The sequence below is a fragment of the Pleurodeles waltl genome, chromosome 4_2 (assembly GCF_031143425.1).
Source record: "Pleurodeles waltl isolate 20211129_DDA chromosome 4_2, aPleWal1.hap1.20221129, whole genome shotgun sequence".
NCBI classification, from domain to species: Eukaryota; Metazoa; Chordata; class Amphibia; order Caudata; family Salamandridae; genus Pleurodeles; species Pleurodeles waltl.
Genome location: NC_090443.1, coordinates 172,144,833 through 172,170,571, shown reverse-complemented (window position 1 = coordinate 172,170,571; position 25,739 = coordinate 172,144,833). Strand labels below are relative to the sequence as shown.

At 47.5% G+C, this 25,739-nt stretch overlaps 1 protein-coding gene across 1 annotated transcript in view; it reads left to right on the top strand.

Annotated features, from left to right (window-relative positions):
- The window catches only part of RAPGEF3 (Rap guanine nucleotide exchange factor 3), a 1,225,478-nt gene that overhangs the window by 708,799 nt on the left and 490,940 nt on the right, over positions 1–25,739 (top strand). The window contains exon 12 of the mRNA XM_069231039.1: positions 15,665–15,753. Within this exon, the coding sequence (XP_069087140.1) occupies positions 15,665–15,753 (89 nt within the window). The remainder of the gene's footprint in view (positions 1–15,664; positions 15,754–25,739) is intronic.

The following is a 25,739-nucleotide window of genomic DNA, read 5'->3' as shown; positions in this document are numbered from 1 at the left end:
GACCATTCCTCCCCTCCCTCCTAGCACAGATGGCTCATCAGGAAATGCAGACTACACCCCAGCTCCCTTTGTGTCACTGTCTAGTGTGAGGTGCAATCAGCCCATCTGTCAAACTGACCCAGACAGGGAATCCACAAATAGGTAGAGTCACAGAGATGGTATAGGCAAGAAAATGCTCACTTTCTAAAAGTGGCATTTTCAAACACCCAATCTCAAAATCAACTTTACTAAAAGATGTATTTTTAAATTGTGAGCTCAGAGACCCCAAACTCCACATGTCGATCCGTTCCCAAAGGGAATCTGCACTTTAATCATATTTAAAGACAGCCCCCATGTTAACCTATGAGGGGGACAGGCCTAGCGACAGTGAAAAACAAATGTAGTAATATTTCACTGTTAGAACATATAAAACACATTATTATATGTCCTACCTTAACCATACACTGCACCCTGCCCTTGCTGCTACCTAGGGCCTACCTTAGGGGTGTCTGATATGTAAGAAAAGGGAATGTTTAGGCCTGGCAAGTGGATACACTTGCCAAGTCGAATTTACAGTTAAAACTGCACAGACACTGCAGTGGCAGGTCTGAGACATGATTACAGAGCTACTTATGTGGGTGGCACAACCAGTGCTGCAGGCCCACGAGTAGCATTTGATTTACAGGCCCTGTGCACCTCTAGCGCACTGTACTAGGGAATTACCAATAAATCAAATATGCCAATCATGGATAAGCCGATTACATGCACATTTTGTAAAGGAGAACTTGCACTTTGGCACTGGTTAGCCGTGGTAAAGTGCCGGGAGTAACAAAAACAGCAAAATCAGAGTCCAGCACACATCAACAACCTGGGAAACAGAGGCAAAAAGTTAAGGGAGACCACGCCAAGGATGAAAAGTCTAACACGTGTCCCCCTCACCTCCAGCTGAAAGTGGGGAGCAACTACCCAACCTCATGGGAGTTCTCATCACTAAGGCGGAAGAACCTGGACAGACCATCAGCATTGGCGTGTTCTGTACCAGGACGGTGTTCCACCATAAAGTCCATCCCCTGTAAGGAAATGGACCACCTCAACAGTTTTGGATTCTCACCCCCTCCTCTGCGTTAACCATCTGAGGGGTCTGTGGTCAGTTTGAACTGGGAAGTGAGTCCACAACAAGTAGGTCTTAGCTTCTTCAGTGCCCAGACCACAGCAAACGCCTCATGTTCTATGGCACTCCACCTACGTTCCCAGGGTAGTTACCTCCTGCCAATGAAGGCTACGGGTTGACCTAGGCCTTCTTCATTAAGCTGTGAGAGTACTGCTCCAATACCATGCTCTGAGGAGTCTGTTTGCACAACAAACTCCTTGGAGTAGTCAGGTGCCTGCAGCACAGGTGCTGTGCACATGGCAGCCTTCAGGGTATCAAAAGCGTTCTGGCAAACCTCTGTCCAGATCACTTTCCTGGGTTGCTTCTTCAAAGCCAACTCAGTCAAGGGGGTAACAATGGTTCCATAACCCTTGACAAAACCACCTATAGTATCCTGTGAGACCTAAAAACGCTCTCACTTCAGTCTGGGTCTTGGGAGGCTCCCAAGTCAGAATTGTACCAGGACCCAGATGATAAGTCAAACGTACTGAGGTACTTGGCAGCTCCTAACCGGTCAATGAGCTCATCAGCTCGGGGATGGGGTGTGCGTCAGTCTTGCTTACCGCATTGAGTCCCCAGTAGTCCACGCAGAACCAGAGCTCTGGAGTAGCACAAGGTGCAGCAGCCTTGGGGACCAATACCACTGTGCTGGCCCAAGGACTGCTGGAGTGCTCAATAAGCCCTAGGGTAAGCATTTTGGAAAACAGTGAGGCAAACTGTCCCATCACGTTCAACAGTCACCTTGCTGCTTCTCAGTCAGGGAGGGGGAGAGGATCACTCCCCCCACTGACCCATCTTTCTCTCCTGCAGACAGGAGGTCAGAAAGAGGCTCAGCCTCTTCTTCCACCCCATCATCTATCGCAAGGAGCATGGACAGTTCAGTCCACTCAAAGTGAGGTTTGAGGTGGTTGACATGCAGGACCCTTAAAGGGTTCCTTGGAGACTGCAAGTCCACCAGGTAGGTGACTTCACTCTTGCGCTCCACCACCTCAAATGGCCCAGTCCACTTATCCTGGAGCACCCTAGGCTCCACTGTCGATCACCCACACTTTCTGACCAGGTTGAAACTTGACCAGAGTGGCATTCCGGTCATACCACCGTTTCAGATCCTCCTGGCTTGCTCACAGGTTCTCCTGTGCGAGACTGCTGAAGAGTGCAGTCTGGTTTCTTATAGCCAGCATGTAGCTAAAGACATCCTGGGGGGTTTACTAGGAGCTTTCTCCAAAGCCTCCTTCACCAGACTCAAGGGTCCCCTCACAGAGAGGCCATATATCAGGTCAAAGGGACTAAACCCAAGTCCCTTTTGAGGCACCTCCCTGTAAGCTAACAGAAGGCATGGCAAGAGGATGTCCCACTTCCGCCTCAAGAACTCTGATAGGCCCTGAATCATGCCTTTCAGGGTGCACTTGAATCTCTCAACCAGACCATTACTTTGGGGGTGGTAAGGTGTGGTGAACTTGTAGGTCACCCCACACACTTTCTACAGAGACTTCATATACGTAGATATAAAGTTGGTACCCCTATCAGATACCACTCCCTTGGGGAACCCCATGTGGGTAAAAAAAACCATCAGTGCATGATCCACCACAGGGGAAGTGACTGACCTCAGAGGAATGGCTTCTGAGTACCACGTGGCATGGTCCACTAAGACCACAATGAACCTGTTGCCCAAGGCTGTCTTGGGGTCCAGAGGCCCCACAATGTCAATGCCTACCCTCTCAAAGGGAGTACTAACCATAGGTAAAGGTTGGAGGGGAGCCTTACATTTCCCCCCACTCTTGCCACTTGCCTGGCAAGTCTGACAAGACCTGCAATGTGCAACTGAGTGCCTTTGCATTAGGGGCCAGTAAAAGTGGGTGACAAGCCTCTCAAAGGTCTTGTCCTGCCCCAAATGTCCAGCTAAAGGCATATCATGAGCCACCCTCAGGGTCTGCCTCCTCCCAGACTGTGGGAACTTCTGGGGCTGGTTTCCCGTGCCCCCCTGCCCTGCCCCTTCTTGACGGTCCCCTGGGCCACTGTTTCAGGCTCCAGGGGCTCTTGACTACCCTGATGGGCTGCCATTGACCGGGTGGATACGCATACCCACCCGGGTAGACCCAACATCTCCAAGTGAGACCTGTGTTCCACCTCCTTCCAAGGCGAATCCTCCAGGTCATTGCCTAGCAAACAATCAACAGGCATGGTCGGACTCACAGCTACCTTCCAGGAACCTGAGACCCACCCCCCCTTTCAAAGGGAACCTGCACCACTCTGCACAGGCACTCTGAGTTCTCCACTGCAACTACTTGGTGAAGTACCCGGGGATCAATCTGCTCTTCAGACACCAGGTGACTCCTCACTGTAGTCACACTGGCTCCTGTGTCTCTCAGAGCCTCGACCCTCTGTCCATTGATGGTCACCCACTGCCTGTACGTCTTAGTGTTTTCAGGCACAAGGGTTCTCTGGACCATCTCACTGTCCCCTAGTGAAACAAGAGGCATCTAAGCTGACTCCCACACACCTGGAACCAACTCTTCCCCAAGCACTACAGTGGCCAAACCCTGGGACGGCGCACCAGTGGGTGCCGGTGTACTTTTGGGGCATTTGGGGTCCCCCCCACATGACCCACCTGGTCACACGCATAGAATTTACATGGGGGACCACCAGCCATTGGCTCCCCTTTAAAGAACCAGGGCTTCTTCTCACTGGGGGGTTGGGAATCCTTACCCTGGGAATCAGTTTGGGTCCCTTTTGAGAACTCCCCCGGTTTACCCTTATCCCCCCTTGCTTCTGAGAGGGACCCTGCCCACCCTTGGTGTGGTCTCCAACATACCTTTTCTGGACCCTGGTGCTCTCCCAGTGGTCTGCTTCCTGTGAAAACTTCCTGGGATCAGTCAGCTTGCTGTCAATCAGGTGCTGGCGCAGCTCTGGAAAACATAAAACTGTACAAGTGCTCCCAAGCAATCAGATTGTAAAGCCCCTCATATGTAGTTACCTTACTGCCCTTCACCCAACCATCCAGTGACCAGCAATAAGAATCAACACATTCCAACCATGTTTGGGTTTCCTTTTTCTTAGAGGACCTAAACTTGACCTAAACTTGACCTTATACTGCTCAGGGGTGAGACCATATCTTGTGAGTAGGGCATCCTTCATGATTGTGTAGGTGAGACTCTGAGCATCCCCTAAGGTTGTCAGTGTATCCCTCCCCTCTACCTCAAAGTGCTTCCACAGAGCTGCCCCCCAGTGAGCTTCAGGGACCAGATTCATGTGGCGAGCAGACTCATACTCCTTGAACCACAAGTATATGTCATCCTCCCTCTTGTAATCCTTCCCTAGGTCTTTTGGGATCTGTACCCTTCTTTCAGGCTGAACTGTGCTGTTGCTGCCACCCTCTCTACTATACTGGCTCCTCTGATCTAACTCCTTTAAGCTAAGTTCATGAGCCAGTTGTATCTTCCTTTCTTCAATGGCCATCCTCCTGTCCTCCCTTTCCCTCTCCATCTTGAGCTTGAGATTTTCCAGCTCCAATTGGTACTCTGTCTCTGCATGTCTGTCCTCTAACTCTTCAGATGTCAGACCCTTATATGAGACACTGCTACCTGCCCTGGGGACCTTCTCCCTGGACATAACAGGCCCACCCACAATACCATTGCATATAGAACAATCTTCCTCCTCCTCCCCGTCCTCCTCATCCTATGTGTGCCCTTCAGTGCTCTTGGCTGTCACCCAGTCACTCAGCGCCTTTTGCAGCTCCTCCTTCTTGGATGAGCTCTTAATGGGACAGTCAAAACCTTTACAGAACTGCTTCAAATGAGCCTTGGTATAACTCTCCAGTTTCTCTAGGTCAAAATCAGCTCTAACTGATGCATCTCCAGCTTGGGACATGATGAAGATTCAAGAGCAAGTACAAAGTTCCAAAGGCAGAAAAACAAGTTCCCAAATGAACTTTAAAAAAAGGCAGTCAAGGGATCAATGAGAAAGAAGTCCCAAAGAGAAAAGCAAAAATCACAAGACAAGTAATATGTGGTCACATAGTGGTCTGAACTCAAACAGTAGTGTACACTTAAATACTGTATGTCAAGTACAAACACAAGTCCATTCCCAACGCTGCTGCCAATGTTAGAAATGTGGTCTTTGGTTGGCAGTCAGGTTACCCCCTATCCAAGCAAGAAGCCTCACTCTAGTAAGGGAAAAGATAATCACCCTCAGCTAACCCCTGCTTACACCCTTGGTAGCTTGGCACAAGCAGTAGGTTTAACCTCAGAGTGCTAGGTGTAAAGTATTTGTACCAACACACACAGTAACTTAATGAAAACACTACAAAATTACACAACACAGATTTAGAAAAATAGAAAATATTTATCTAAACAAACAAGACCAAAACTACAAAAATCCACAATACACAAGTCAAGTTATCAATTCAAAAGCAAAAAGAGTCTTCTTGTAGGTTTAAACACACACTAACACTGTTAGCGTGAAAATGTATCTTGGGTGCGTCCAAAATAACCCAGCACTGGCGAGTAGGCGTCAAAAAGGGCTTGCAATGCGTTGATTTCACTCACAAGTGAGACCTTATGTCGTTTCTCCTTTCGTCGGGTCGGGAACGTCGTTTCTTCTCTCCTCAGGAGAGCGATGCCTGGATCCGGTCAGTACTCTTGGGTCCGGGCAGGCCTTGCATTGTTTTTACGTGCCCAGCGGTGTTTGCGTTGGAAATCCAGCCGCATGTTGATCCGAAAATCACGCAGCGCTGGTTGCGATCTCACCTGCCTCCGTCAGCGATGCTGCGCATCGTTTCTCCAGCTCCGTGCGTCGATTCTTCAGTCACGTTACAGGCGAGCGTCGATTTTCAGCCGCCAAGCCGGGGGTGCATCGATTTCCCAGCCGCAGATTGGAGTCACGTCGATCTTTTCCCTGCACGGCGTTCTGTGCGTGGATTTCTTCCTCTTTGGCTGCCAGCTTCTCTTTTCAGGGTCCCAGGAACTGGATGGGCACCACAGGGCAGAGTAGGAGTCTCTCCAGAGACTCCAGGTGTGGGCAGAGAGAAGTCTTTGATGTCCCTGAGACTTCAAACAACAGGAGGTGAGCTCTAAATCAAGCCCTTGGAGATCTTCACAAGATGGAAGACACACAAAGTCCAGTCTTTGCCCTCTTACTCTGGCAGAAGCAGCAACTGCAGGATAGCTCCACAAAGCACAGTCACAGACAGGGAATCTCTTCTTCCTCAGCTCTTCAGCTCTTCTCCAGACAGAAGTTACTCTTGGTTTCCTGAAGTGTTCTAAAGTGTGTGGTTTTGGGTGCCCTTCTTATACCCAATTTCCATTTGAAGTAGGCCTACATCAAAGCAAAGTCTCTCTTGAATGTGAAATCCTGCCTTGCCCAGGCCAGGCCCCAGGCACTCACCAGGGGGCTGGAGACTCCATTATGTGAGGGCAGGCACAGCCCTTTCAGGTGTGAGTGACCACTCCTCCCCTCCCTCCGTGTACAGATGGCTCATCAGGAAATGAAGGCTACACCCCAGCTCCCTTTGTGTCACTGTCTAGTGTGAAGGGCAACCAGCCCAACTGTCAAACTGACCCAGACAGGGAATCCACAGACAGGCAGAGTCACAGAAATGGTATAGGCAAGAAAATGCTCACTTTCTAAAAGTGGCATTTTCAAACACACAATCTCAAAATCAACTTTACTAAAAGATGTATTTTTAAAATGTGCGCTCAGAGACCCCAAACTCCACATGTCCATCCGCTCCCAAAAGGAATATACACTTTAATCATATTTAAAGAAAGCCCCCATGTTAACCTATGAGAGGGACAGGCCTTGCAACAGTGCAAAACGAATTTAGTAATATTTCACTGTTAGGACATATAAGAAAACATTACTATATGCCCTACCTTAACCATACACTGCACCCTGCCCTTGCGGCTACCTAGGGCCTACCTTAGGGGTGACTTACATGTAAGAAAAGGCAATGTTTAGGCCTGGCAAGTGGGTACACTTGCCAAGTCGAATTTACAGTTAAAACTGCACACACAGACACTGCAGTGGCAGGTCTGAGACATGATTACAGAGCTACTTCTGTGGGTGGCACAACCAGTGCTGCAGGCCCACGAGTAGCATTTGATTTACAGGCTCTGGGCACCTCTAGTGCACTGTACTAGGGACTTACTAATAAATCAAATATGCCAATCATGAATAAGCCAATTACATACACATTTTGTAAAGGAGCACTTGCACTTTAGCACTGGTTAACAGTGGTAATGTGCCCAGAGTAACAAAAACAGAAAAATCAGAGTCCAGCACACATCAACAACCTGGGAAACAGAGTCAAAGAGTTAAAGGAGACCACGCCAAGGATGAAAAGTCTAACAATGGGAGACTAATCATGTTGGCAGGGAAGATTCTGTGGGAAGTACAGTTGCACTACTCAGAACGGGCACCATTGTTTCTCCTTTTCTTTGTGCCTCTAAGAGCTGCCAACTTAGGTCAGCTCTCTAGTGGCCTCTGCTCTGTGGTTTTCCCTGCCCTCATTTAAGGGAGTCTATGCGCAGGTGACTCATGCAGTGGGCGCGCCACTGGCACATCATAGGCAAGCCAATCTGTGCCCGTCTTCACCCGGCTGAGACCAGGGGCCAGGGCCTATGTTGCCCGCACTCAAAACAAGGTAAATTACACCTGTAGCCAATTCCACTCACTCCGAACCATTCCAGCGGAGACCGGTCTCCATTCTATCGATCTTAGTTCAGCAGCTCTAACCTGTAACAGCTGTATAAGTTGTCTCCCTGGCTTGGACCTAGTCAACCTCAGGGGAACTGTAAGGCATCAGAAAGAATCTAGTCAATTGGTGGTCCCTAGCCGTGCATAAATTGGATATTCAGTTTCTTTTAAGTGAGTTGGCACTAGATGTATTATCTTTAACTGAAACTTAGCTTCATGAGGAATCCTCCCCTGACTTTGTCTAAGCCTTGCCTCCAGGCTACCTCATAAGTAGGTTAGACAGGGTGGACGCAAGAGGTGGTGGTAAGCCATTATTCAGAAGGATGTAATTAAATGTTAGTCAATGCCCCTTAACATTCCAAGCTGTGAAAGTATGTCTTTTCTTTAGCATTAAATCCTACCTTTATGTTTTATGGAATTCCCATACGTAGACCACCAGGCTCCCATGACCATTTTATTAAGGCTTTTCCCGACCTAGTTGCAGGCTTAGTTCTTAACAAACCCAATTTCACTCTTCTTTGGGATTTTAGCATTAAGGTTGATGACCTCAACAATTTCATCAACAAGAATCTTCTCTTTGATTTTGCCTCGTTTGACCTTAGAAAATTGGTTAGAGGCCCTACGCATGTAAAAGGGCATTCAATTGATCTTGTATTTAGTAATATCACTGAGCTACTGGTTTGGAGCCCTCTCCCTCGGTCTGATCATTCTTTAATTGCTCTGAAACTTCTCATTTCCTCGACTTCTATCCCTCTCCATCGACCAGACTGATGGGCCTCTGTTGGCCTAAGTTGAACCTTAAAGAATGGACTACGGCACTGAAAAATTCCAGACCTGCCCCCCCTGATCAAATTATTATATCCTTTGGACACTGTCCTACCGGCGAAAGTATATACCAATGGTCATCGCTGTAGGAAATCCCCTTGGTTTAATTCATAACTATTGGAGCTAAAAACAGAATGCAAACGTCTAGAGAAAAGGTGGAGGAAGTCCTACAATGAAAATATGAAAGTCGATTATAGGAAAGCCATTAGAAACTATCATGCCGAAATAAGAACTGCCCAAGCTTCCTACTACTCGCCCAAAATAGGAAACTCATTTAACTCCCCTAAAGAGATTTTCCATATCTTTAAAGAAATTATTCAGTCTGTTCTGTCTAATGCCTCTCCAGAGGCTTCTTCTGAGCATGGCATCAAGCCGGTGCTCTTCTTCCAAAAGGAGGCAATGGGTATTTATTCTGCCTTTCCTGATAGATCAATACAGGAAATCAGTAAAGTTAGTCAGCCTATTTTACAGCAACCGGACGCCAAACACCTAGTACTTCCAACCCTTACGGCCAAAACCAAGATAGATCTTTTGCATGTGGTAAAATCCAGGTCTCCATTAAACCCCGCACCTCCCTCTATTCTCTGCCAGGGGTCATACACAATTGCCCCTGCCCTAACCGACCTACTTAAATAATCGCTGAAAACTGTTCTGATTCCTTCCCAATGTGCTTGCAGTTTCCTTCCCAATGGAAACATGCAGTGGTTAAACCTCTGCTAAAAAAAATTGAAAAATCTCGACCTCTTTCATTTGAATAATTACAGGCCGATATCCTTGCTACCAGTCGCTTCCAGGTTTCTGTAAAAGCACATCAATAAATATCTCTCTGGGTTTCTTGAAGAACATGAGATCCTACATCCCGCACAAATGGGATTTAGACCTCAGCACAGTACTGAAACAGCGTTGCTGGCCGTGGTAGAAGACCTAAGACGTCGCCTGGATATAGGAGGCTTTGCTGCCATCATTCTCTTAGATTTCAGTGCAGCCTTTGATAAAGGGGACCATACCATTCTTATCCAAAGAACATTTAACACCGGTGTCAGTGGCTTGGTACTAAAATGGCTCACGTCCTTTTTGGAGAAATGTACTTTTCAGATACTTGATTGGTCTTGCTTTTCTGACAGTTTGTGTCTGAATTGCGGTATCAGAGGGGTCTTCTTTAAGCCCCACAGTTTTTAATATTTATATGCACCCACTGGCAGAGATTGTGTGTTCTTGTGGACTGTCATTGCTTTCGTACGCTGACAACTCCCAGTTGGTTATGTCATTCTACTCAAACCCCAGCGTAAGTCAATCTCAATTAACGCCCTGTCCTCAGGAAGTGGCCAGATGGATGGCCGACTGTAGGCTAAAACTGAATGAAGGTAAGACATAGGTTGTATTACTGGGCAATAACCTTCGGCATAAGAGACTGACTCCTGTCCCGGATGGTTTGGAGACCTTACCACCTCCAAAAAGTGCAATAAAAAGTCTGGGATTTGACTGGATTTCAGCCTTTCTATGGATCACCGAGTGAGAACGCTTGCTGTCACTGATTTTAAAGTGCTGAGGCTGTTGAGGAACATTTTCTTTCCTTCCTAACTATAAAGCTAATTGTCCAGGCCTTGAAATTTCACATTTAGATTATGGCAATGCCCTCTATTTTGGCTCACCTGAGTATGTGATGAAGAGGCTGCAGGTGGTTCAGAATTCTGCCATTCGCCTTCTCATGAACATCCTGAGGCATCAAACTGCCAAAAATGAGTACAATTTAAGGCTCTGTACATTACGCACAGGGCACTTCATAGTAGGGGCCCATCAATACTAAGGGGGTTATTCTAACTTTGGAGGAGTGTTAATCCGTCCCTAAAGTGACGGATATACCACCAGCCGTATTACGAGTTCCATAGGATATAATGGACTCGTAATACGGCTGGTGGTAAATCCATCACTTTTCCGGCACTTTTGGGACGGATTAACACCTCCTCCAAAGTTAGAATAACCCCCTAAGTTCTTTGTCCTCCTATTATATCCCTTGTAGGTCTCTCAGATCATCTGTGGCTTCCCTTTTGAATACTCCCAAATTCCGGGGAGCCTGATGGGATGGACGAACTGTGGCCTACAGACCTGCTAAACTCAGGACTTCTTTCTCAGGGGAACTTCGTCAACATAGCCAAGAACTGCCCTTCTGTAAGGCTTTGAAAACCTGGCTGTTTATGACTTAGTTTAGGTGTATCCAGCAGTCTACATTGTCCACTTTAGAGCTGGGATGCCTTCTGGTAGCCATGCGCAATATAAAATCTATAAACTAAAATAAACTAAACTACTCATTTCATCAATGTTAGAAGAATGAGTGGGTTACTGTACCTGCCCTCATTGAAGATGAGTAACCTTTACATTGGCAATGAATATATACTGTAAAAGAGAGATACCTATTCTCTGGAGTTCAGTATTTACTACGTATGGTAAAGATGACATGTTCTGAGTTGACACACTAAAAATGGGGAATTGGCTATGAAAATAGTGGTCAAATGCACCTATTTTAATCATAGTTCGCCCCTTCCCCCGGTAAAGTTCAGCAGGGCATATACGCTGAAAGTTACCATGAGAAAGATAGATGGGGAGACTGTAATGAACACATTGACCATAATTATGACTCCTATTTAAACTCTTGTTGTATGTAAAGAGTGGAATTTTACCCTGTACTTCTAATAAGAGCCTTAGTGATTTCACCAGGCAGATAGGACATTTATAAGGAGTAAGAAAAGAAAAATGAAACTAAACTCCCCATAGCAGTACATAGGTCAGTGTTTCACCATAAGATACATGAAAATAGATTACAAATAAAAAACTTAAGGGAGTGGCTACCACAAACAGAAGCTCAGTGTACAAAGTGCCTCACATTTGCTCTGTGGAGCAGAACGATGGAGTATGGTGGCATTTTATTGTAGTAGGAAAACTGGGTAATGAGTAGTGCAGAATGTGAGACCTGTGCAAGTAATAGGTGCACAATCATTCTCTCACAGGAAACCAAGCACCCCATTGTAGCGCTTGACTCTCTCAGGGGTAGCAGAGAAGTCCAAGGCCTATTCAGGGGAGGTGGTGAGGGCTAGTAATAACTATTTGCTAGCTCATAACAATAACACTCAAGAAATGATTGCCCAGTCTTTGCTTTTCCTTTGGAAAAGTAAAAGTACATTTATTGCACACGCACACATCAACATATTCTGCTATAATTTACAAATATATACTTGACGTTGGTGGAAATACCTTCAATGACATTCTGAATTCACTCTTGTCCCCCTAATGGGTCATGACATCCAAAAAAAAACGGTACCTCTCTTCCCATATCACAAGAAGGGATGGTTCACTCAAAATAAAGCAGGCTTTGTCAGGGTCGCCACATTAAAAGACCAAGAATTACATGTTGAAAACCATCTGTCTGTCACTGAACTCAGGAACCATGTTTTACATGCACTCATTATTAATAAAGCATTGCAATATTTGTCATGAATCACTGGCAGCAATACATTTTCAAATAAAGCATTTTTAGATCATAAAACATGTGATTGTGTCTTCCTTGAATCCTTTAGGCTGCATAACATGCAAGTATACCATGTCTGAAATTAATGCTGAAGAGCCTTGCCTGGGTGTGAGTGTTACAAATGTACTTGGCCCTGGATTCTTTTAGGGGCACATTTTAAATTCCTTTGGGGGTGGTTGCTGTTACACCTGCATCTCCCCACAACTCTCTTTTTCAAGCAATGGTCATGCCCCCACCTTCCTGGGGCCACCATACCGTAGCAAACTTTGGACAAATACCACCCCTCAGGGCATTATGGGCTTCTCCCTTTGTGGAGCATAGACAGTTGATAAGCAGCTTCTGCTGCGCTACTTTTTGTTGCCGGGGACCTCGCACCCTGTGTCTTCTTTTTGTTTTTGCCTATTTCTTTTGCTGTGGGTGCCCAGGCCCACCTGGGGCCTCTCAATGTGCCTTTTTGTTGGGACAGCGCAGGGAACCAACTCTTACACTGCCCAGCTGGCTTCCCGTCCAGATGACTCTGTCTTCTGGCATAGGAGCTGACATTTGCATTCTCCCTGCCTGCTCCACGTGGACAGGATTTTGAAGTTTTATTGGCCTCCTCGCTCTACATAGACATGGACATGCGGAGCAGGAGGAATTTGCCTCCATTGTGGGTGAGGGTGCGATGGTGCATCCCTTTACTCTCTCCTGGTCAGGCCCCGGGGATAGGGTCTCAGCACCTGTTCTTTGCCTTCAGGGCCTAGGGATGGGGGTCCCAAGACCCATTTTTGAATATGTTGGCCCAGCGGATGAGGAAGGCACCCCACACATGCCACCTCCTTGGGCATCAATAATTGATGATGCTTGCACCAGCCCCTGGGCAATGGCTCACCCTGCGTTTTTCTTCTGGACCTGCGGAGGAGCCCCATGTACTCCATCACTCGAGCTGGGGGGGTCAGAGGTCAAATACTTTACCCTTAAATATCTTGGACCCAATAAGGCAGATTTCTTGGATCCTTGGCCCATTTTGCTTCTGTAGACAAGCCCTAGCCACCTTTTCAACAGGCCTTCTGGCCTCTAAAGAGCACACTTTGCAGGGAGTGTGGTTTCACGGGCTCCCTGCAACAGCGTTTCCCCTATGTTTTGTCTGTGGGCCTCCTGTCCTCCTGCTGGGCACAGCAGTCCAGGTCACCCCAACTAGTCCTTAGGAAAGTTTAAGGGAGCAAACCTCACTGGCCCTCGAGAGATCCACTGGTCCCGGGGGTCAGCTGCAGGCCGAATCCTTAATCCTTCGAAGCATCAAGGGGCTTGTCCTTCCAGATGCCCATAGTGTTGCTGACATCCAATTCCACTGTCCAACTCAGTTTTTTTCTTTTGCAAGAGTTTTTAAATGGATGTGGAACGTTCTAGATGCCAGGCAACCCTGGCCAATCCTAGGGTGCCACATCACCCCTGCAACCCTGTCACACCCCTTCTTGTGTTGCCTTCATATCTCCGGACTTCCTCTTTTGTTCAGTGGGCCTGGGCTGTATCAACCTTGGTACAGTGTGGCAGTTAATTAGCAGATGCAGATTTTCCTCCCCACCATGTTCTCCTTAGGAGCAGAGTGAAGCAATGTTAATTGCTCCTTTTGTGTGAATAGGCCTCCGTTCCCTCTTTTAGAGGAGTACAGTATTTAACTTGGACCAGCAGAGTGACAAAAGGCTTGGAAACTGTTCCTGAACTGAGCCAGAGAACTTTGATAATGCGGAATGATTAATAATGTGTACCTGTAGGTTTGTGGGACCGTGCATATTCAAATTTGCCACAGGTTTCACCCCAGCTTGATACCTCACTGGATTGTGTAGGCCTAAGTAAAGCAAAATTGCAATTTAAGGCAAATTTCCCCCTATGTGTGTAATACGGTAACACTGCAGATAAATTGGTAAACCCTATTGCTGTACCTATGACTTCCCAATAATATTAAAGAGCCTCCACCAGGTCAACATCTTTTCTTGTAGAGTCCCCTCTGTGCCAAGGTACCTGTGCCCAACTAATGGGCTGTGCATGACTGTATTCCCACACGTGCGGCCTGCACATGTGCTCACATGTAACCTGCTAAATGTCCCACAACCTAGCTGTGTCTCAGCTGCCATATCTCAAAAGACGAACACTGGTGTTAGACATGCCCAGGCCAATTACAATGTAATTACTGTGGGTGATACTCAAGTAGTGTGACTAACCCACAGTAAAGATCTAAAAAATGGGTGATTAAAATGCGAAAAATCTATGTGGATTAAATTAGCTGAACCAATTTCTTTACCACCACTGTTGGGAAGTCTGCACTTGCACAAATATCAACATTTGTTTCTAGGGAGTTGGAAAAAATGTCCAAGGTACTACTTGAATTGCACATGTTGTGATTCTGCAAGTTTTCCTAATGTATCAGGTAACCCACAGCCATATAATTGGGATTGTGTTGTTTCTAAAATTCTATAGATTAACTTTAAAATATCTTGAAAGAGGAATTCATATACCTGGACAAAAGGGATACTGAGAAGTATTTAAACGGATGTCCATCACGTGATATTTGCAAACACAAGAAAAACCCAGTCGTTGTTTCATATAACACTGCAAACCCTTTGTGGTTAGCCCTGTACAATAGCTGAAGGCTGAGAGCTTGCATAGAACGCCCTACTGTGGATGTTTTTGATATGCTCAAATATACAGATGTTTGTCAAAATATATTCTGTTGCGGTTCTAGGAAAATCATTATGGCAGCTTCAAACTGGAGCACAAGCAAGTTACTGGCACGTTTTCTGTCTTCGAGATGAGAATGTGTACTGGAATAAAGTCTGATAGGCACATTCGCAGAAGCAATGGCAGTGCATCTCCATCACATTGACTCAATTGCATTTACATACACGTACATGCATCAACACGGTGGGACAGCATCACGTGTAGAAACAATACACAACTGTGCTATTAATTACATTTCAAATTAAAGCATAGGACCCACTTATTGGAAAAAATACCTCTATAGGTCATTTGGATTTGTAAAAGATTTGTTTGCTGAAAAGTAGGAAGTAACGATTTTTGCTTTTTCAGACATTGCAAGTAAGAGTCAAAAGCTGAAGCCTTTACTCCACGATTGTCTAAATTCATGGTAGAAATGAGGTTTGCATTTCTGGATCAATTAAGTTATATTTTTTGTCCACTTTTTGATTCAATAAAATCTTCCTTGCTGACAGTCACTGAAGAATAATAAATCAGTTAAATAATGCTGGTCTTGGTCCACTTCACCTGCACAATATTGTCATCAAAGTGTAGAGGTAGGAATTGGTATCAAACAAGGGATTTTTAGTCATCAATAATTTAACAGGCTGCCTAATTCATATCTTTAGCTAATTTTAAGGACCTACACAGAATGATTGCTGAAGTGTAAATGGCAGTGAGGCGAACGGGAGGTGCATGACCTGGTAAAACATCCCAAAAGGCTTCCTCTCGGGTAGTTGACTGACTGCTCTGTTTTTCAGATACACAGTGATGTCCGGCACGCCTGAGAAGATCTTGGAACATTTGCTGGAGACAATGAAGCTGGATTCATCTGTATATGATCAGACAGGTGTTGTACCACCATTTCTTTTTGTAAATGATTTCCTTTGTGTCACCATTTCTGGCTCCTGAAATGACAAGGCCACCTTTTTCTCCACACAAGTCATTAGGCATCTTGTACTGAAAGTTTTGGATGGATCATCAATTTATGTACATATAATGTCCTCTATACTTTTAATCTAAATACTATTTCACAATAGGAGATCCTTGTGTATTAAAATCACAGAAAACCTCTGCCAGGATCAAGATCATTCTGTGGGTTTTCATGTTCAGAACAGAGCGCCCAAACTTTTAAAAGCAGAAAGCTGTTTCAATTTAGAAGTTTCTAGCATCATCTGTAGGTATATACATCTACTTCATGTGCGATCTTGTAATATGCTGAAGTGAAGGCATGGTGTACACTTCGCCTTGAGAGGGATTGGGGAGGTGCTTCTACATCTGTTTTGTAGATTTCATCATATGACGATTGGAAGTTGTGAATTGAGTGTGAAAACCAAAATGCTGATTGAATATTGTTAGAGCATGCTTTCTTAAACTAATCCAAATCATATGCAAGGATGTGTCACAGAGGCAGAACTGTAGAAGAGAACAGAAGGCCAGTAATTTCGGGAAAGCACAGAAGTTTAAGTAAATAAAACAGCTAATGCCATTATGTTTCTGACTGATTAGTTGTATTGATTTAGTCAATTGATCAGATTCATGCGCTACAGAAATAACTTTTGGATGGAACCGACCAGAGATTCACAATCAAGTTTAGATATTAGAAATAACTTTGATTTCCAAAACATTAATGGACCAAAGAAAAGCTGAGACTCAAGAAAGACGTTTGTATCTTGAAACAACATAACGCTTAGAAAAAACAGATATTACCATTCCTGGGTGCTCTGGGTTTAATATCCACCTTCTTTCAGTTTAAAGACATTGCTGCGTGTACCCCATGACTGTCACTGGCCACATTTGTGTGTTATAAAGAACATGTATTATTAGCAATGTTTTTATAATTAACATTGTTTATTGGACAAAGGGGGTAAATGAACTGTAAGCAACTTGTAGCTTTTACGATTTAAAAAAGTAAGAAATAAATAACACTTTAAACACTTGTTCCAGGCAATCCACAGTATCTCTTTTTAGAGTAGGTGTGCATGCCTTTAGTGGCATATGTAAGGGTTGCATGTGGTGGGCACCAGCTCAGACTTTTGGGGACAAGGACTTATTTTTCATCATCAAACTTTGAGCATGAGAGCGAAAGACAGAAAAGGGTGAAAGGAGGAGGAAGCATAAGTTAGAGAGAAAGCATAGATGAACAATAGTTAGGAGGAGAGGGCTAGAGACAGGAAGTGTAGTGTGGAAAAAGAAAGACATGCAGTGTCACGAAGGCTATTTGGCCTTGGCATTCGCAACTGACATTCAACAGCACCAGTTGTGGGCTCCAAAGAAAAACTTTGGGTTCCTGCACTAATATTTTTTAACAGATTAAACACCAAGCCTACCAATCTACTTCAGACATTTCACAAACATCCAGATATCAGAGTTTGCTGAAATGTGTGTCGTTCGGAGTCTGTATTATTATGTTCATTGAGACCTCCTCACAGTACGGATCCCTCTGGGCGAGACAGAAATTGGAAGCCTCAACAAGGCTTTCATGATCACTTCAAATGCCTGATTTGGATCTGTCGACGCCAGTGTTTGTCTGCCCCTTTAGAACAAGGTGCTTTGTGTGTTTTGGTCAAGTGCACACGGAGAGAGGAGCTCAAAAAGATCTGTCCAAAGCAATGCACTTCACAGCAATGACAAAGAAGTCTCTGAAGCCAGTCCTCATTGACCGTTTTATCATTAATAATCCTCATACTAAGAGAGTCAGGAAAGAGGCAGCTCACTGGTGTAAAGCCTATCTGTTAGAAATGGGGTTTTTGGTTGGCAGGTAGGTTGCCCTCTGTCCAAGCAAGAACCCTCACTCTAGTCAGGGTAAGTCACACACAATCCAAAATCAGCCTGTGCTCACCCTCCGGTAGCTTGGCACGAGCAGTCAGGCTTAACTTAGAAGGCAATGTGTAAAGCATTTGTGCAATAAATCATACAACACCATAGTATAACACCACAAAAATACACCACACAGTGTTTAGAAAAATATAGAATATTTATCTGGGTAATTGTAGGTCAAAACGATCAAAGTTGCAATACGAATTTGTAAAGATATCACTGAAAAGTGATATTAAGAGTCTTTAGGTCTTTAAAAAGCAATAAAGTGTCTTTCAAGCACAGAGTACCTGGTTTCTGGTGGGAAATCTCCTCAGAGGGCCACAGGAGAAGAGATGCGTGGAAAAAGGGGTGTGTGCGTCGTTTTCCGCTCAGCACACACAGACTTGCGTCGTTCTTTTCCACGCGGGGAAGTCGGGCGTCGTTTTCCGGCGCGCAGACAGTCTCTTTTTGTGGATCGCGGGGATTACCAGATGTCCCGGGTCTGTGCGTGGGTTCTCCTGCTTATTTTCCGGCTGCGCGTTGTTCTGCGGGGCTGCGCGTCGAAGTTTCGATCTCACGGTAGGCGTTGCGTCGATTTCTCCTTGGAAGTCGGGCGTCGTTTTCCTTGCGAGGCCGTGCGTCGAAATTTTGGTCTCACGGCAGGCGTCGCGTCGATTTCTCCTTGGAAGTCGGGCGGCGTTGTCCTTGCGAGGCCGTGCGTCAAAGTTTCGCACTCACGGTAGGCGTCGCGTCGATTTCTCCTTGGAAGTCGGGCGGCTTTGTCCTTGCGAGGTTGTGCGTCGAAGTCTCGATCGTCCCGAGGGCGTCGCGTTGATCAGCGTCGGTGTGCGGCGTTTTTCTCGCCGCGAAACAAGCTGTGCGTCGAAATTTTCGGCGCACGGAGCGTCCACGTGAAAGGCAGAAGTCTTTTTGGTCCTGAGACTTCAAGGAACAGGAGGCAAGCTCTATCCAAGCCCTTGGAGAGCACTTTTACAGCCAGACAAGAGTTCAGCAAGGCCGCAGGCCAACAGCAAGGCAGCAGTCCTTTGTAGAAAAGCAGACAGGTGAGTCCTTTGAGCAGCCAGGCAGTTCAGCAAGGCAGCAGGCCAACAGCAAGGCAGCAGTCCTTTGTAGAAAAGCAGACAGGTGAGTCCTTTGAGCAGCCAGGCAGTTCTTCTTGGCAGGATGTAGTTTCTGGTTCAGGTTTCTTCTCCAGCAAGTGTCTGATGAGGTAGGGCAGAGGCCCTGTTTTATACTAAGTTGTGCCTTTGAAGTGGGGGTGATTTCAAAGAGTCTCTAAGAAATGCACCAAGTTCCCTTTCAGCTCAATCCTGTCTGCCAGAGTCCCAGTAGGGGGTGTGGCAGTCCTTTGTGTGAGGGCAGGCCCTCCACCCTCCCAGCCCAGGAAGACCCATTCAAAATGCAGATGTATGCAAGTGAGGCTGAGTACCCTGTGTTTGGGGTGTGTCTGAGTGAATGCACAAGGAGCTGTCAACTAAACCTAGCCAGACGTGGATTGAAGGGCACAACAAGTTTTTAGTGCAAAGAAATGCTCACTTTCTAAAAGTGGCATTTCTAGAATAGTAATATTAAATCCGACTTCACCAGTCAGCAGGATTTTAGATTACCATTCTGGCCATACTAAATATGACCTTCCTGCTCCTTTCAGATCAGCAGCTGCCACTTCAACAGTGTATGAGGGCAGCCCCAATGTTAGCCTATGAAGGGAGCAGGCCTCACAGTAGTGTAAAAACGAATTTAGGAGTTTTACACTACCAGGACATATAACTACCCAGGTACATGTCCTGCCTTTTACCTACACAGCACCCTGCTCTAGGGGTTACCTAGGGCACACATTAGGGATGACTTATATGTAGAAAAAGGGGAGTTCTAGGCTTGGCAAGTACTTTTAAATGCCAAGTCGGAGTGGCAGTGAAACTGCACACACAGGCCTTGCAATGGCAGGCCTGAGACAAGGTTAAGGGGCTACTGAGGTGGGTGGCACAACCAGTGCTGCAGGCCCACTAGTAGCATTTAATCTACATGCCCTAGGCACATGTAGTGCACTCTAATAGGGACTTACAGGTAAATTAAATAGTCAATCATGGATAAACCAATCAAATAGTACAATTTACACAGAGAGCATATGCACTTTAGCACTGGTTAGCAGTGGTAAAGTGCTCAGAGGTCAAAAGCCAACAACAACAGGTCAGAAAAAATAGGAGGAAGGAGGCAAAAAGTTTGGGGATGTCCCTGTCAAAAAGCCAGGTCCAACATGACCCCCCACCAGCCTAAAGCCAGGGGAGAACAATCACTATCCTGATGTACTTCCCTGTTTGAGGCGACAGAACAAGGACCCAGGCCCACAACAGCAGGGGCATGCTCCAGTTCTTCGCCTTCCTGACTCCAATTGGATCCCTCTGTCCATACTCTCAGGGCCCACTAAGCCCATCCATGGGGAACCTTTCTCCTTTCCTGCGGATCCCATCTGTGCAGCACCTAACCTTACATTGCTCACAGATGTATCCCAGGAGCAGGATAGTACCACCAGGACCAACACAGTGGTGTTGCCCATTCTATCCCCGGGGTGGGACACTTGTCCCCTCCCCAGGGATAACTCTGTCCACCCGGACAGCAAGCCACAGTGATTACTGACAGCTGCCAGGGATGAGAGCCAGGCCCCAGGCCTCTCAAAGCTCTCCAACCACTGTGGCTGTGGAGAGTGGGGGGCGGTAGCCCCAGGTGCTGGGCACCCTTTAACCACTCTCCCTTCCACCAGGTCAAGGATGACAGCCTGAACCTGGTCCTCCCCTCTGGGGCTTTGTACCCTCCCTCCTGGAGCGGTACCCCCAGAGTCCAACATGGCCAGGGGGCTTACAGAAGTCGCCCTGTACCATTCCTCCACCAGTGCAGGGCTGTTAACCTGCCACTGGCCCTCCAACCTGGGGTCTGTACCTTCAGGTTGGACTAGGGCCCGGGGTGAGGCTTCCCTCCCCCTGCCCTCCCTTCTGGGGTCCAGCACCCTCCAACTAGGAGTGGCCTCCTCAGAAGACAACATGGTAGGGGCACTGTTATCAGTAGCCCCTCCCTCCAGGTCCGGGGGGACACCCTGAACCTGGCCTTCCAGCCCAGGGTCTGTACCCTCAGACTGGATCACCGCCTGGCAAACCAGGACTTCCTGGGAGGCACACCTACCCCCCACCAGGTCAGAGTTTAACCTCTGCACCTGCCCATTCAACTCAGAGTCACCACCCTGAAGTTGAACAATTGCCTGGCACGCCAGGACTTCCTGGAGGGCACACTGACCCTCCACCAGGTCAGAGTTTAACCTCTGCACCTGACCATTCAACTCAGAGTCACCACCCTGAAGTTGAACAATGGCCTGGCACACCAGGACTTCCTGGAGGGCACACTGACCCTCCACCAGGTCAGAGTTTAACCTCTGCACCTGACCACTCAACTCAGAGTCACCACCCTGAAGTTGAACAATTGCCTGGCGCCCCAGGACTTTCTGGGAGGCACACCTACCTCCCACCAGGTCAGAGTTTAACCTCTGAGCCTGGTTCCCCAACCCAGGGTCACCACCCTGAGGTTGGGCAATTGCCTGGCACGCCAGGACTTTCTGGGGGGCACACCTACCCCCCACCAGGTCAGAGTTTAACCTCTGAACCTGGTCATCCAACCCAGAGTCAACACCCTGAGGTTGGACAATTGCCTGGCACAGCAGGGCTTCTTGGGAGGCACACCTGCCTCCCACCAGGTCAGAGTTTAACCTCTGAACCTGGGTATCCAACCCAGAGTCAGCACTCTGAGGTTGAACAATTGCCTGGCACGCCAGGCCTTTCTGGAGGGCACACTGACCCTCCACCAGGTCAGAGTTTAACCTCTGAACTGGGCCCTTCAACTCAGAGTTACCACCCTGAAGTTAAACAATTGCCTGGCGCACCAGGACTTTCTGGGAGGCACACCTACCTCCCACCAGGTCAGAGTTTAACCTCTGAGCCTGGTTCTCCAACCCAGGGTCACCACCCTGAGGTTGAACCATTGCCTGGTATACCAGGACTTTCTGGGGGGCACACCTACCCCCCACCAGGTCAGAGTTTAACCTCTGAACCTGGCCATCCAACCCAGAGTCGACACCCTGAGGTTGGACAACTGCCTGGCACGCCAGGACTTTCTGGGGGGCACACCTACCCCCCACCAGGTCAGAGTTTGACCTCTTCACCTGGTAGGCCAACCCAGAGTCACCACCCTGAGGTTGAGCCATTGCCTGGCATCCCAGGACTTTCTGGGGGGCACATCTACCCCCCACCAGGTCAAAGTTTAACCTCTGAACCCGGTTATCCAACCCAGAGTCACCACCCTGAGGTTGAATCTTTGCCTGGCATGCCAGGACTTCCTGGGGGGCACTCTCACCCCCCACAAGGGACACGCCGTCCCCAAGGGCCACACAAGAGTCTGGTTGGCGCAGGTCTCCCGACCTCTGCCCATCCGGCAGAGTCTGGGTTTCCCCCAAACCAGAAACGGTCTCACCTGGGTCATTCCTGGGGGGCTCTGCTCTCAGAGCTGACCCCTGACTTTCAAGATCCTCCACTGGGGTCTGCCACCCCCTCTCAACCCTATGTCTGGACTTCTGCACCCCCCCACTAGGAGTGGTACTGCCAGACACCAGAACTGTTGGGATGCTGTCTACAGTCATCCCCCCAAGTTCTTCTGACACTGCGGGGCTTCCCTCAAAAGGTGGCCCTACGGTACAGGTTAGGCTCTGAGACCTACCTGGGACACTACAATCCTCTCCCACCTCACTTGGTCGGGAATCACCTAGACCACTCCCTTCAGGAGCACCCCCAAATGCCTCTTCAGACTCTCTGGTACTCACCCAAAAGTCTGCCTCCACTGTAAGTTCCCTGGGGTCAGAGAACTCACACTCCACCTGGTGTTGGCGTAGCTCTGGAAAATAAGGACCAGACATATGCTCTCCAGCAATTACATCACTCTGCCCTTCACATGTATTAACCACAGTACCCTTCACCCAACCACCTAGTAACCCAACCTTGGAAAAGCACTCTACTTCACCCTCCTGAGACTGGTGAGACAGTATCTGACTGTCCCTGACACTCAACCCAAACTCTTCTGGGATGTCTCTACACTCTATATCCAGGACGTCCACCAGGGGGGAACCCTTTTCTCTGTCACTCTCTGCTAGAGTCAGTAAAGTGTCCCTCCCCCCAGTAGGAATATGACTCCCTGTGCCAGTTCCCCAATCCTTCTCAGGGACCCTGTGCATAACGGGAACTACCTCATACCCTTGAACCGCCTGGGGTGTGTCAACTCTCTTCTTCAAGTTGGGTACCACATCTCTGGGCTTGTGCCCTTCTTCAGCAGTACTAGATGCAAGATTTTTGCTGCCACCATCTGAACTGGACTCAGCCCTTCCGGCCTCCAGTTTCAGCTCTTTACAGCTCAGCTCTTGAGCTGCAATCTTTTCTTCTTCCAGGGCTAAGAGACTTGCTGCCTCAGCCCTTTAAATAAACTCATCTAGCTCTTCCATCCACCGTGCTTGAGCCATGAGCCATTCTTTTTTCACTGGGTCTCTTTCCTCATCTGAGTCGTCCTCCTCCTCCTCTGAGGGGTACTTAGTCATTTGGTTTCTTGCTGCCTCTCTCTCTGCCCATCTGTCTTCCTCCCAGCCTATGTAGGCACGTAGCATCTCTGCTTTAGTAGATCTCTTTGCTACAGGAAGGCCACATTCTCTGCAAAGCTTCCTTAGGTCAGCCTTAGTGAGGTGGTCAGTAGGCAAAAAGAATAAGTAGGTAAGCGATCCCATTCTGATAGGATCTTACCAGCAAAAACCAAAATCCAAAGTCCAAAATATCAATAGTATATCCAGGAGGACATCAGAGACCAAAAGTCAAAAAAGAGATAAAAAATCAAGTTGACCTTCAACTGTGGGTAGGTAGTGAAATACTTAGCTACTGTATGTCACTGCACAAACACAAGTCCTATCCTCACCGCTGATCACCAATGTTAGAAATGGGGTTTTTGGTTGGCAGGTAGGTTGCCCTCTGTCCAAGCAAGAACCCTCACTCTAGTCAGGGTAAGTCACACACAATCCAAAATCAGCCTGTGCTCACCCTCCGGTAGCTTGGCACGAGCAGTCAGGCTTAACTTAGAAGGCAATGTGTAAAGCATTTGTGCAATAAATCATACAACACCATAGTATAACACCACAAAAATACACCACACAGTGTTTAGAAAAATATAGAATATTTATCTGGGTAATTGTAGGTCAAAACGATCAAAGTTGCAATACGAATTTGTAAAGATATCACTGAAAAGTGATATTAAGAGTCTTTAGGTCTTTAAAAAGCAATAAAGTGTCTTTCAAGCACAGAGTACCTGGTTTCTGGTGGGAAATCTCCTCAGAGGGCCACAGGAGAAGAGATGCGTGGAAAAAGGGGTGTGTGCGTCGTTTTCCGCTCAGCACACACAGACTTGCGTCGTTCTTTTCCACGCGGGGAAGTCGGGCGTCGTTTTCCGGCGCGCAGACAGTCTCTTTTTGTGGATCGCGGGGATTACCAGATGTCCCGGGTCTGTGCGTGGGTTCTCCTGCTTATTTTCCGGCTGCGCGTCGTTCTGCGGGGCTGCGCGTCGAAGTTTCGATCTCACGGTAGGCGTCGCGTCGATTTCTCCTTGGAAGTCGGGCGTCGTTTTCCTTGCGAGGCCGTGCGTCGAAATTTTGGTCTCACGGCAGGCGTCGCGTCGATTTCTCCTTGGAAGTCGGGCGGCGTTGTCCTTGCGAGGCCGTGCGTCAAAGTTTCGCACTCACGGTAGGCGTCGCGTCGATTTCTCCTTGGAAGTCGGGCGGCTTTGTCCTTGCGAGGTTGTGCGTCGAAGTCTCGATCGTCCCGAGGGCGTCGCGTTGATCAGCGTCGGTGTGCCGCGTTTTTCTCGCCGCGAAACAAGCTGTGCGTCGAAATTTTCGGCGCACGGAGCGTCCACGTGAAAGGCAGAAGTCTTTTTGGTCCTGAGACTTCAAGGAACAGGAGGCAAGCTCTATCCAAGCCCTTGGAGAGCACTTTTACAGCCAGACAAGAGTTCAGCAAGGCCGCAGGCCAACAGCAAGGCAGCAGTCCTTTGTAGAAAAGCAGACAGGTGAGTCCTTTGAGCAGCCAGGCAGTTCAGCAAGGCAGCAGGCCAACAGCAAGGCAGCAGTCCTTTGTAGAAAAGCAGACAGGTGAGTCCTTTGAGCAGCCAGGCAGTTCTTCTTGGCAGGATGTAGTTTCTGGTTCAGGTTTCTTCTCCAGCAAGTGTCTGATGAGGTAGGGCAGAGGCCCTGTTTTATACTAAGTTGTGCCTTTGAAGTGGGGGTGATTTCAAAGAGTCTCTAAGAAATGCACCAAGTTCCCTTTCAGCTCAATCCTGTCTGCCAGAGTCCCAGTAGGGGGTGTGGCAGTCCTTTGTGTGAGGGCAGGCCCTCCACCCTCCCAGCCCAGGAAGACCCATTCAAAATGCAGATGTATGCAAGTGAGGCTGAGTACCCTGTGTTTGGGGTGTGTCTGAGTGAATGCACAAGGAGCTGTCAACTAAACCTAGCCAGACGTGGATTGAAGGGCACAACAAGTTTTTAGTGCAAAGAAATGCTCACTTTCTAAAAGTGGCATTTCTAGAATAGTAATATTAAATCCGACTTCACCAGTCAGCAGGATTTTAGATTACCATTCTGGCCATACTAAATATGACCTTCCTGCTCCTTTCAGATCAGCAGCTGCCACTTCAACAGTGTATGAGGGCAGCCCCAATGTTAGCCTATGAAGGGAGCAGGCCTCACAGTAGTGTAAAAACGAATTTAGGAGTTTTACACTACCAGGACATATAACTACACAGGTACATGTCCTGCCTTTTACCTACACAGCACCCTGCTCTAGGGGTTACCTAGGGCACACATTAGGGATGACTTATATGTAGAAAAAGGGGAGTTCTAGGCTTGGCAAGTACTTTTAAATGCCAAGTCGGAGTGGCAGTGAAACTGCACAC